This window comes from Bos grunniens, chromosome 25, assembly GCF_055505025.1.
Source record: "Bos grunniens cultivar Pamir isolate PY7600 chromosome 25, Bosgru_T2T1.0, whole genome shotgun sequence".
In the NCBI taxonomy this organism is placed as follows: Eukaryota; Metazoa; Chordata; class Mammalia; order Artiodactyla; family Bovidae; genus Bos; species Bos grunniens.
The window spans coordinates 22848692-22860768 of NC_141189.1; the positions used below are offsets into that span (position 1 = coordinate 22848692).

Below are 12077 nucleotides of genomic sequence, written 5' to 3' on the forward strand. Positions count from 1 at the left end.
ATGTTCTCTGGGCTCTGGGTCATCCAGGTCACCCCGCTTCTCACTGGGGTATCCACTGTCCCCACCGTTCTCAGAGTCCTGTGGAGAGAAGACGGTCCTATGGTCTCAGAGGTCCTCTGAATATCTGGTGTTGATACCTGGAATCTCATCCATTTGCTCTCTCTCCTTTGCCCCATCTCCTCACTTAACACTCTCTTCCTCCTACTCGTGTTGGCTGGGTAAAAGGGAGCAGTAAGAAATAGTGGTGAAGAACGTGGGCTTTAGACGCAGACTGCCTAGGCTCAAATCCAGGCTTTGTAACCTGCCAGTTGTGACCCTGGACAGTTGTTCAGCCTCTCTTGAGCTTGGTTTCCTGAGCTGTGGGGATTCATTATAGCACCTATATCAAGGGGCTCTGAGGATGAAATGAGGTGTCACACTCAGAGTGTGGATCACAGTAAGTGCTATTATTAAGTGACTCACCCATTTCACAGGCAGAAAAACAAAGGCTGGTTTAAAGGATAAGATCCAAGGATAAATCCAAAGAATGCTCAAACTACCGCACCACTGTTCTCATCTCACACGCTAATAAAGTAATGCTTAAAATTCTCCAAGACAGGCTTCAGCAATATGTGAACCGTGAACTTCCAGATGTTCAAGCTGGTTTTAGAAAAGGCAGAGGAACCAGAGATCAAATTGCCAACATCCGCTGGATCATGGAAAAAGCAAGAGAGTTCCAGAAAAACATCTATTTCTGCTTTATTGACTATGCCAAAGCCTTTGACTGTGTGGATCACAATAAACTGTGGAAAATTCTGAAAGAAATGGGAATACCAGACCACCTGACCTCTTGAGAAACCTGTATGCAGGTCAGGAAGCAACAGTTAGAACTGGACATGGAACAACAGACTGGATCCAAATAGGAAAAGGAGTACGTCAAGGCTGTATACTGTCACCCTGCTTATTTAACTTATATGCAGAGTACATCATGAGAAACGCTGGGCTTGAGGAAGCACAAGCTGAAATCAAAATTGCTGGGAGAAATATCAATAACCTCAGATATGCAGATGACACCACCCTTATGGCAGAAAGTAAAGAAGAACTAAAGAGCTTCTTGATAAAAGTGAAAGAGCAGAGTGAAAAAGTTGGCTAAAAGCTCAACATTCAGAAAATGAAGATCATGGCATCTGGTTCCATCACTTCATGGCAAATAGATGGGGAAACAGTGGCTGACTTTATTTTGGGGGGCTCCAAAATCACTACAGATGGTGATTGCAGCCATGAACTTAAAAGACGCTTACTCCTTGGAAGGAAAGTTATGACCAACCTAGATAGCATATTCAAAAGCAGAGACATTACTTTGCCAACAAAGGTCCGTCTAGTCAAGGCTATGTTTTTCCCAGTGGTCATGTATGGATGTGAGAGTTGGGCTATAAAGAAAGCTGAGCGCCGAAGAATTGATGCTTTTGAACTGTGGTGTTGGAGAAGACTCTTGAGAGTCCCTTAGACTGCAAGGAGATCCAACCAGTCCATCCTAAAGGAGATCAGTCCTGGGTGTTCATTGGAAGGACTGACGTTGAAGCTGAAACTCCAATACTTTCGCCACCTGATGCGAAGAGCTGACTCATCTGAAAAGACCCTGATGCTGGGAAAGATTGAGGGCAGGAGAAGTGGGTGACAGAGGATGAGATGGTTGGATGGCATCACTGACTCAATGGACATGGGTTTGGGTGGATTCCGGGAGTTGGTAATGGACAGGGAGGCCTGGCGTGCTGGGGTTCATGGGGTCACAAGAGTCGGACTTAGCGACTGAACTGAGCTGAACTGAAAGCCCTCTGCCAAAACTGCACAGGTCAGTTCGGCATATTTTTTATTCTTCTAGATCTGAATTCTGCTGTAAAAAGGAATCTGGTATAATTTAGAATTTCTAAAACTTCAGTCATCTGTCTATCACTATTGAGTTGTGGTCATATCTGCATGTCACCTGCATCACTGTTGAGCTAAAACGTTTATTTTTTTCCTTATAAATTCCACTTAGAGACATTTCAAATGTACCAATAAGAATAGACAATTCTAAAATGAACTCTTGTGCCCCTGTTGCTAAGTTCCAACAGCTCTTAACACTAAGCCTTAGTTACTTTAGATCTTTTATTTCTAAAAGGAATTGAAACATTTCTGTTAAAATGAAGACTTCTTATGAGTCTCCTCCTGACTCCATTCTCTTCTTTCTTGAAATAAAACTCCTCTCACGAGTTCATACTTCTCTTTTATCATTTTTCCATAAATAAACCATTTTATTTTACTTAATATATTTTTAAAAGCAGCTTGGTATCACTACCATGAATGTAAAACTTGGATCAGTCTCCTAGACAGATGGGAGCCATGGGACACACACAATGGAATCCTTGGCCTCTGGTCTGGCCAGGAATCTACTCCACCCCAAGGAGCTGTGTTACCCTAAAAAGGCCTCTGCCCTGGTTTCTAGACGCACCCCAGGCTTCCCACTGCCCTCCCCCAGGCCTTGCTTTCTGTGAGTCAAATAGCTATTCTATGTTTTTAAACTATTTTAATTTTTAAAATTGAGATGTAACTTATAGACAGCTAAAGGGAAGTGTTCAGTGTGCTGAATGAAAGGCTATTTTTGAAATCAGATCACAGGCTATACTCAAAAGCTCCAGGCAGCTCCCTCCTTGCACCTACTCTCTGCAAGACCTTGGCTACGCGTCCCATCCTTGGTAACCACCCCCAAGCCAGGCAACAGAGTGCCTCACTCAAACCCCAGCTCTGCACTTGCCAGCTCTGGGACCCTGGGCAAGGCAGCCAACCTCTCCGAAACACAGTGTTCTCATCTGAGAAATGGTGGAGAATAACATGAGAGACAGCAGTATGCAGAGGGTTCAAGGCCAGATGGCCTGGGTTTGAATGCTGGCTCCATCACTGATTGACCAGGAGCAAGGAGCTTACCTTTCTATGCCCCGGTTTCCCCATCACTAAATCAGGGATAATGAGAGCACTGCCCAAGCAGAGCTGGGGACAAGCAAGTCGCTGAGGCAACAGGTGGGAGGGAGACTTTTCACCTTGCTAATCTTCTGAACCTTTTCCTTTTCGACCTACTCTGAATTTCTAAAATTCATCCTGATTCTAGAAAGAAAAGTGAAAGTCGCTCAGTCGTGTCTGACTCTTTGTGACCCCATAGACTATACAGTCCCTGGAATTCTCTAGGCCAGAATACTGGAGTGGGTAGCTGTTCCCTTCTCCAGGGGATCTTCCCAACCCAGGGATCACATCCAGGTCCCCCATATTGCAGGTGGATTCTTTACCATCTGATCCACAAGGGAAGCCCTAATCCTAATTCTAGAGTAAAAAAACATAAAAGCTATTCTGAAAGGAGTAGAAACTATTATCTACCTCGCAAGTTATGTGAGAATTAAATAAGAATTATCTACCAGACTCTTAAAACTGTCTGCCCATAGTGACAATTCCATATGTGCAGCTCTTCCTACTTTTTTCTGTCATTCAGGAACTCTGCAAAGCAGTCAGGAGTGAAGCTGAACCTTCGGAGCTGAGAGGGCAGCTTAAGGTGCTATTGGCCTGTGCAAGTGTGACACTTCTGCAAAGTCTGTTTAAAAAATTCTGATGAACTTTTTTCACATAACTTTTTTTTTTCTTATGTCACATAACAACAGGCATATGTGAATCTACTCTTTCAACTGTAAATTCTATGACCTCCAAATGCAGAATAAGTATTTCTGATGAAAATAAAGGGTTTAGATTGAGATATGCTACTGCTGCTAAGTCGCTTCAGTCGTGTCCGACTCTGTGAGACCCCATAGACGGCAGCCCATCAGGCTCCCCCGTCCCTGGGACTCTCCAGGCAAGAACACTGGAGTGGGTTGCCACTTCCTTCTCCAATGTAGGAAAGTGAAAGTGAAGTCGCTCAGTCGTGTCCGACTCTTAGTGACCCCATGGACTGCAGCCTACCAGGCTCCTCCATCCATGGGATTTTCCAGGCAAGAGTACTGGAGTGGGTTGCCACTGCCTTCTCTGTGAGATATGCTAGTAAGTGTAAATTATTCACTGGATTTCAAAGCCTTAAAAAAAACACACACACTTTTATTTTGGCCCCACCATACAGCACATGGGGTCTTAGGTTCTCAACCAGGGATGGAACCCGTGTCCCCTACGGTAGGGGTGTGGAGTCTTAACCACTGGACTGCCAGGGAAGCCCCTCTAATGAATTTTTAATTTGACGCTATAACATATGTTCCTCTGAATGCAAATATGTCATCTGCAGTGTCTTACAGCTGAATCACGAAGAGGCTGTAGGAAACCTGCTCTGCTCATCCGACCCGGGAGCATCACAGCTGCGTGTGCTGCGCGTTACACACTGGACACCCTTCTGCCCCTTCTGCCCCAAGACACACACACACGGCAAATCAAACCCAGGCCCGAGCCCAGCACGCACCAGAAGGTCACACTGTGGCTGATTTGGATTCTCTGCTCTAACCACCTCCGGAAACTGAAATGGACCCTGCTCTTCCCAGAAGCTTCTGCCTGTGCCCTCCTGCCAGTGCCCCGAGCAGACCTGGGTTGCCACCTCTGAATCTGCCGACTCACCCTCAGTTCCCAGAGGAGGGCGTCCACTCCTACCCACCCCCACTCTACCCCCTCCACTCACCCGGTGGTTGTCCAGAGGATCCTGGTCTCGAGGTGCCATGTTATCAAGGTCGCTGAACACAGGCCAATCTGGGCAGGGAGAAAACAGAGCAAGGCAGCAGTTCCACGGCTGCAACAGGTCACAAGGTCCATCTAAGCTGCCATCAAACCTCTCTTATTTTAAATTTATATTTATTTTTAGGGCCACACCACATGGCTTGCAAGATCTTAGTTCCCCGACCAGAGATGAAACCCAGGCCCTTGGCAGTGAAAGCGCAGAATCCTGCAGAAAGCACCACTGAAGGCACCACTGGGCCACTAGGGAGTTTCCAAACCTTTTTTATTTGACATTTATAAAGTACAAAAACGGGAGAAGAATGTTGTTGGCACCTGAGAGGCCACAGTTCTTCTCTGAGAATTTACCCAAACTCTCTACTTGCCAGCTGCCTGTACTTGTCCTGATGAGCAACTAGCTTAGCTGCTGCGCTGCCTTGGGGTTTCCATAAGGTAAATAGTGACACGATTGTGTAACGTACTGGTCAGCATCATGTGCTTGACCTAAGGTCAGCCGTCAATGAGGTGCAGTTGTGAATGAAAAAAGAGGCATTTGTCCATTTGGGGTACAAATGGGAGGTAGCTACAAATGGGAGAAGTCTTAGATGGTTTAAAACCCAACAATTTCCTGGCAGATTCCACTCTTTATCTCCTGTCCCAAACGCCCACTAACCAAATCTGGCTTGTCTGCTGTTTTTATGCCTTTTTTAAATAATCTTTTTTTTTTTTTTAATATGTATTTATTTGTGTTTGGCTGTGCTGGGTCTGTGGCCGTGTGCGGGCTCTTTCTCTAGTTGCTACAAGCGGGGGCTACTCTCTGGTTGTAGAGGGAGGGCTTCTCCCTGCAGTGGTTTCTCTTGCTATGGAGCATGACCTGTAGGGCAATCAGGCTTCAGTAGTTGTGGTGTGGGGCTCAGCAGTGGCGGCTAGCAGGCCCCCAGCGCGCAGGCTCAGTACTTGTGGTGCACAGGCTCAGCTGCCCCGGGGCATGTGGGATCTTCCTGGACAGGGATCAAACCGGCTTCCCCTGCATTGCAAGGTGGGCTCTCAACCACGGGACCACCAGGGAAGCCCTCTTAGATAGTTTTTCAGAAAGTTTTTCATATTTTTAAATGGTTGAAAAAAAATCAAACCTACTTTGTAACATGTGAAAATTACATGAAATTTAAAATTCAGCAACCATACAGTTTTTTTGGAACACAGCCCCACTGATCTGTTTTAAATATTGTCAATGGTCGTGTTTATGTTGCCCACAAAGAATAAAATATTTACTCTCTGGCCTTTTAAGAAGAAGTTTGTCAACTCCTGCTCCAGACTATTCCCAAGGCCTTTTGGTGGTGATCTACAGGCTTCTTTAAAAGATCGTCCTCTCCTGCTCCCCTGGGGCTTCTTTCAGCTGAATAACTGACCACAGAGTCCTGCCAGTTCTTCAGCTCAGAACCATGGAGTCAGTCTTGCCTCTCCTTTTTCCTGCAGTTCCCACATTCATATGATAAGTCTGTCCATAACATGAGTAAACTCTGTCACTTCAGCTTCAGAAATAATGATTGCTGTTTTTCTTGTGACCTAATCACATGATACTAATTGGTTTCTGAATTCTGAACAACCTTCAGATTCCTGCAAAAGCCCTCTTTGGCTGTGACAGACTTTCTTTTAAGATACTAGTCTTTATTTGCTAATACCTTATTTAGAATTTTTGCCTTGTATATTTATAAGTGAGGTTGGGATAAAAGTTTTCTTTTTTGGTGTTTTGTCAAATTTTGGTGTAAAACGTTTTGCAAATGTCAATCACTCTGAAAAATGTTACCTTGTTTTCTACAATACAGGTGGTTTTTACGGCATTTGGATGACTGGATCTTGAAAGTTTATTAAAAGAACTTATCTATAAAGCCATCTGGGCCATCAGTCTCTTTGGTTGGCATGTCCGATTTTCTAACAGAAGTGAAAGCCAGTTTAGCCCTCTTCTACCTGGTGCTTGCCCCCTCCAATCACAATAACCAGGGGCCAAACCATCACTCACGGAGGTGCTCCAGCTTCTGGCTATGTGGTGTGGCTGAAGACGGAGAGGAAGGGAGAGAGTCAAAGGTCACGTCGCTCATGTTGTCATCTCCGGAGTTCTCTGAGAGGCGAAGCAGCAGTGGGGGCCTGCTCCCTGAGAGGGTCCTCACCCGGGGGCTCCCGCACTTTTCCTCTGTCCCCCTTAAGATGGTCTTGGCTGACTGCTGGAGAATTAACAGTGACATGCACATCACACAGGCACCTTTTGGGAACAAGGGATTCTTCCTGGTGCCTGTTGGTCCCTCAAAACCTGAGGCCCTTTCAGCCACAGAGGCCTTAGGGACTGGCAGAAAATCTAAAAATAATCAGTGGGGGATTAACCCAAAGGCCTCTAAGAAGGGGCATCTGGAACAGGAGCTCAGAGTGCCAGCACTCCCAAAGCGATGGCTACCATTCATGGCCCTGAGCTGGGGGATGGCCTGTAGAATCCCAAGCTGGTCTTTGCCAACACGGTCTTATAGGTGGTCCACGTACTGGGGGTGGTAATGGGGGTACAACAGGGACACAGAGAGGTGCTCAGTGAGCCAAGTTCAAGCCTCATTTGTCAACACATCAGACAAACCACATACCACACACCCCACTCACTTATCTGTACACGCCTGGTCCCCTCACTGTGGGCAAAAATGGGCCCAAGTCAAGCAGACCCCAATTCCTCTATTAGTGGGGATACTCAGGAGGGCTGTGTACACTGGTTCAAAAGGGGTAAGGGACACAGATGGGACTAAGATTCTTCCAGCCACAATACTCTTCAATTAAGCATCGCAGGGCCTGGGCCACCAGCACACAGGAAGCACAGTTTTCTGGTCCTGCAGCAGAAGGGCCCTGCCAGTCCGCACGTGCTCATACTGGGTACCTACCAGCAGCTTGGTGTTCTGATTCACTGCATCCCTCTCTCTCGGGGACAGGTCAAAGGGAGTGAGGCCCATGCTCTTGCAAATCCGGTTGCAGGCATGTGAGTGGAAGAAGAGAGCCATCCCGCGGACACCTGAAGAGAGTTGGGGGTCTGGAGCATTGCTCTGCTTTGGGATGGGGGCACGGCAGCGCTGAGCACCCTAAAGATGGCATGGGCCAGACATCCCAGGCTCCCATCTCCACAGTCTAGGGCAGGCCCATATCCACCTTGGGCTGCTTGCCTGGGTGAACAAAAAGCCTGGAGATTTTGCAGGGAAGCGTGGTCTCCGGGGCCATGCTGGCTTTCCCAGCCTACCTAGGTTTCCATCTCCAAAGTCAGTGCCCCTCTCAGTGTGGATCTGTGGGTCGGTGTAGAGGTCACCCACGCCCTGGATGTCCACCACAATCAGCTGGTGGCCGGAACGCTCAAACGTGAAGTGGCTGAAGGCCTATGGGGCAAGAAGAAGGAAAAGGTGACCACAGAGACCAGGCTGTGGGCTGCGTGGACACCAGCAGGCACTGCTCTGACGGGCTGCAGTACTCCAGCTCTGCTCACATTGGGGGTCTTTCTCTGCAGGGAGAAGCGTACAGAGGCAAGGACAGAAAAAGAAGCCCTATTTTAATTTGGAGTGGCCCAAGGTCTGCTGAGATGGGACACGGAGCTCTGCAGGGGCCTCACCTGTGGCGTCAGGCGCACGTTGTCATCACGGACGAAGCCTGAGTTGGAGTTGTACTTGATGTACTTGCCCTCGATGTAGTGTTCCAGGTGGAACAGCGGCCGGCCCGGTCTCTCCTTCAGCTCTATGACGCACATCTGCATGATGTCCACCTGGCGGGAGGGCGGGAGGAGTCAGGGGAAGGGCAGGGCCCAGGCAGCACCCTCCTGGGCTGGAGCAGAAAGGCTGAAACTGCTGATTGTCCCCAGAATCCATCCCCCTTTTTCTTTAGACTGAAAACCCCTGCTATGGCCTGAATGGATCCCTCCAAATTTCATCTCAAGGCTTGAAATCTCAAGGCTCACAGGTGATGGTATTAAGGAGGTGGGGCCTTTGGGAGGTGATAAGGTCAGGAGAGAAAGCTCTTGTGAATGGGATTAGTGCCCTGAAAAAAAGAGAACTCAGAGAGCTCCCTCACTCCATACACACTCTGAGGACACAGCAAGAAGGTGCCAGCATGAACCTATAAACCCATTCTCCTGTATTTTGTTACAGCAGCCCAAATGGACTAAGATAACCTGAGTTGTAACATGATGCACAGCCATCCAGCAGCGATGACATGGCTTGGCTTCCCTTGCAGCTAGATGTGGCCATGTGACTAAGCCCAGCCAATAGGAAGCAAGCAGCAGGGATGATGCAACTCCAGCCTGCCCTCTCCTTCTCTGGCCTTCCTGAGGCTGTAAGGTAGACATCTGCCAGTGAGCCAGAACTGATCATGCAGTCCAGGGCAACTCCTGGCAGATGGCAAACAACAAGACAGAAGGAACCAGGCCTCTGGATGACAAGGAGGTGAAGCAGCAGCCCACCCTGAGCCCCATCTAAGAGAGGTTATTCGATGAGATGGAAGGAAACCATTTTGAGTTAGCACACAGCTGTGAGTCTGCCTGCTAAGCAACTTAGCCTGCGCCTTGTGCTAATACAGAGAACTTGGGCAAGTTATTTCCCCAGTTTGTGCCTCAGTTTCCTCACCCATGGAATGGGTATAAGGGTGAAATCTGTTGGTGCAGGAAGCAAGTCTGCCAGCGTCTGCTGATGTCATTATTATCAGCAGACACAATTCTCGAGTGATACACGCCAAACCGTAACAGTGGTTCTTTCCCTACAAAGGGGAATCACAGGGAATTCAGACATTCCCTGCTAAATTTTGCACCAAGCGTATGTTTAATTTTGTACTCAGAAGAAACTGTGTAAGTACTGTGTATGTTTGTAACATAGGATAGGGAAGACCTGGGACTCTAACTTTGACCTGTTACACAAGGTCACACCCATGGTACCCTGGCCCCATCGAAGCCACCCACAACAGGGGCCAGGTCTGGGTTTCCCAAGGAAATGACCACCCAGGAAACTTTGGCTGAGTTAAGGAAGACAACAGCTGCAGAGGCCAAAGGGGTCCAGAGCCGGGAGCTGAGAACCTCCCCAAATGTGGCTTCAGTTCTGAGAACCAGCCAGAGGGGAAGGAGCAGCTGGTTCCCAGTGGATTCCTGTCCCCAAAACTGGCTCTATCCCTACAAGGAAGCATGCGGCAGGGCCACTGGCTTGGCCAGGAGGCAACTGGGAGAGGGTCAGTGGCAGACACATCCTCAAGGCGACGGCCAGTTCCTCCTCAAACAGCCACATTCCTCTCTCTTCATCAATTCAACCACCTTATTATTCACTGAGCACCTAGGCACTGGGATAGAGCAAACAAGACAGATAAAATCCTTGTCCTCGGGGGAGAGAGGCAACTGAAGTATACATGAATAAATACATGAATAAGACTCTTTCAGATACTGCCAACTGCTCTGAAAAAAAGAAACCAAAACAAACAAAAGGACATGTCAGAGGCTGCAGCAGTGGAAGGGTTACTTCATCTTCATTTAGGATGGTCTAGCACAGCCTCATAGCTCAGTTAATGAAGAATCTGCCTGCAATGCAGGAGACCTGGGTTCAAATCGTAAGTCGGGAAGATACCCTGTAGAAGGAAACGGCAATCCACTCCAGTATTCTTATGTGGAAAATTCCATGGACAGAGGAGCCTGGCAGGCTACGGTTCATGGGGTTGCAAGAGTCGGACATGACTTAGCAACTAAACCACCACCACCAGCACAGCCTAGCTGAGGAGGTGACATGAGCTGAAACCTGAAATCTAAGGACTGAGGGGATCCAATGATGCAGCCTTGGGGCACAGCCAGTTCAAAGGTCCTGAGGCAGAAACAAGCTTAGAGAAGAAGGGAAAAGTGGCCAGGCCTGAGTACATGGAGTCACAGCCCCTGAGCATGGGAATGTGGCTTCCTGTGTTCACACCAAGTATGCTTAATCAAGAGCTCTGCAAACACTAGGCACTCAATAAATTCTGCTGTTTGCCTGAAAATGCGGCTCTCCTGAGGCACTCAGACGATGGTACCTTATAGCTAGCAGGTACACCAACAGTAGGAGAGCTGAGCTGTGAATTCAGGCAGCGCAAAGGCCTAGCTCTATTTTCTAGCTATTTCCTCAAATGCATGCAGGCAACAGGAAATTCTGCTTGGCCTCAGGTCACCAATACCCTGGGGGCTCAAGTGAAGAAGCCAAGAGCAGGGGCTTGGAAAGTCTGAGCTTTCCAGGAATAAGTCCTGGCTCCATCCCTGCCTGTTTGAGCAAGAAACTTTACCCCTTTATGCCCTAGGTTCCCCAGGGACAGATAAGGAATCTTATTCCCCATGCCCTCTCCTGCTTTTCCTTGGGAGACACCAATCTCAGTCCACCTAGTCTAAGAGGAAGGACCCATAACCCTGGCTCTAAGGGTGGATACAAGGCTCAGGCCTTCCCAATCTGCATATTCCCACCTCCTGGCCATCATGATTGGCTCAGTGATAGGCACCTAACCTAATCAAGCCAATGAAATCCAGTTCTGAGACTTTGATAGAAACTTATGGGAAAACATGTCATTCCATCAAGGTTGCTAAGAAATTAAAAGTGAGCCTGCAGCTACTGGGGTCAACATGTCACTGCAAGTTGAAAAGCTGCCTAAGTGATGCCAACACAGAAGAACATAGAGCTGGAGGAAGACTTCCAACAACCTCAATTTGGTTCTGGATCCAGCTGTGTCTGTGTGTATGCATGCTAACTCACTTCAGTTCAGTTCATTTGCTCAGTTGTGTCCGACTCTTTGCGACCCCATGAACCACAGCACACCAGGCCTTCCTGTCCATCACTAACTCCCAGAGTACACCCAAACCCATGTCCATCAAGTCAGTGATGCCATCCAACCATTTCATCCTCTGTTGTCCCCTTCTCCTCCTGCCCTCAATCTTTCCCAGCATTAGGGTCTTTTCAGATGAGTCAGCTCTTCGCATCAGGTGGGCCAAATACTGGAGTTTCAGCTTCAACATCAGTCCTTCCAATGAACACCCAGGACTGATCTCCTTTCGAATGGACTGGTTGGATCTCCTTGCAGTTTAAGGGCCTCTCAAGAGTCTTCTCCAACACCACAGTTCAAAAGCATCAATTCTTCGGCACTCAGCTTTCTTTATAGTCCAACTCTCACATCCATACATGACTACTGGAAAAACCATAGCCTTGACTAGACGGACCTTTGTTGGCGAAGTAATGTCTCTGCTTAATATACTGTCTAGGTTGGTCATAACTTTCCTTCCAAGGAGTAAGTCACTTCAGTCATGTCCAATTCTTTGTGACCCTATGGACTATAGCCCACCAGGCTCCTCTGTCCATAGGATTCTCCAGGCAAGAATACTGGAGTGGGAT

General features: G+C 47.9%; 1 protein-coding gene across 9 annotated transcripts in view; it reads right to left on the bottom strand.

Annotated features, from left to right (window-relative positions):
* EEF2K (eukaryotic elongation factor 2 kinase) overlaps positions 1 to 12077 on the bottom strand; it is an 83586-nt gene that overhangs the window by 18345 nt on the left and 53164 nt on the right. For 7 of the 9 annotated variants that reach the window (XM_086375359.1, XM_086375364.1, XM_086375355.1 and 4 more), the window contains 6 exons: positions 8318 to 8467; positions 7955 to 8087; positions 7605 to 7732; positions 6710 to 6911; positions 4658 to 4725; positions 1 to 78 (listed from right to left, as the gene is read on the bottom strand). In XM_086375359.1, the coding sequence (XP_086231485.1) occupies positions 1 to 78; positions 4658 to 4725; positions 6710 to 6911; positions 7605 to 7732; positions 7955 to 8087; positions 8318 to 8467 (759 nt within the window). The remainder of the gene's footprint in view (positions 79 to 4657; positions 4726 to 6709; positions 6912 to 7604; positions 7733 to 7954; positions 8088 to 8317; positions 8468 to 12077) is intronic. The other 2 variants (XM_086375361.1, XM_086375362.1) reach the window with 1 other exon arrangement.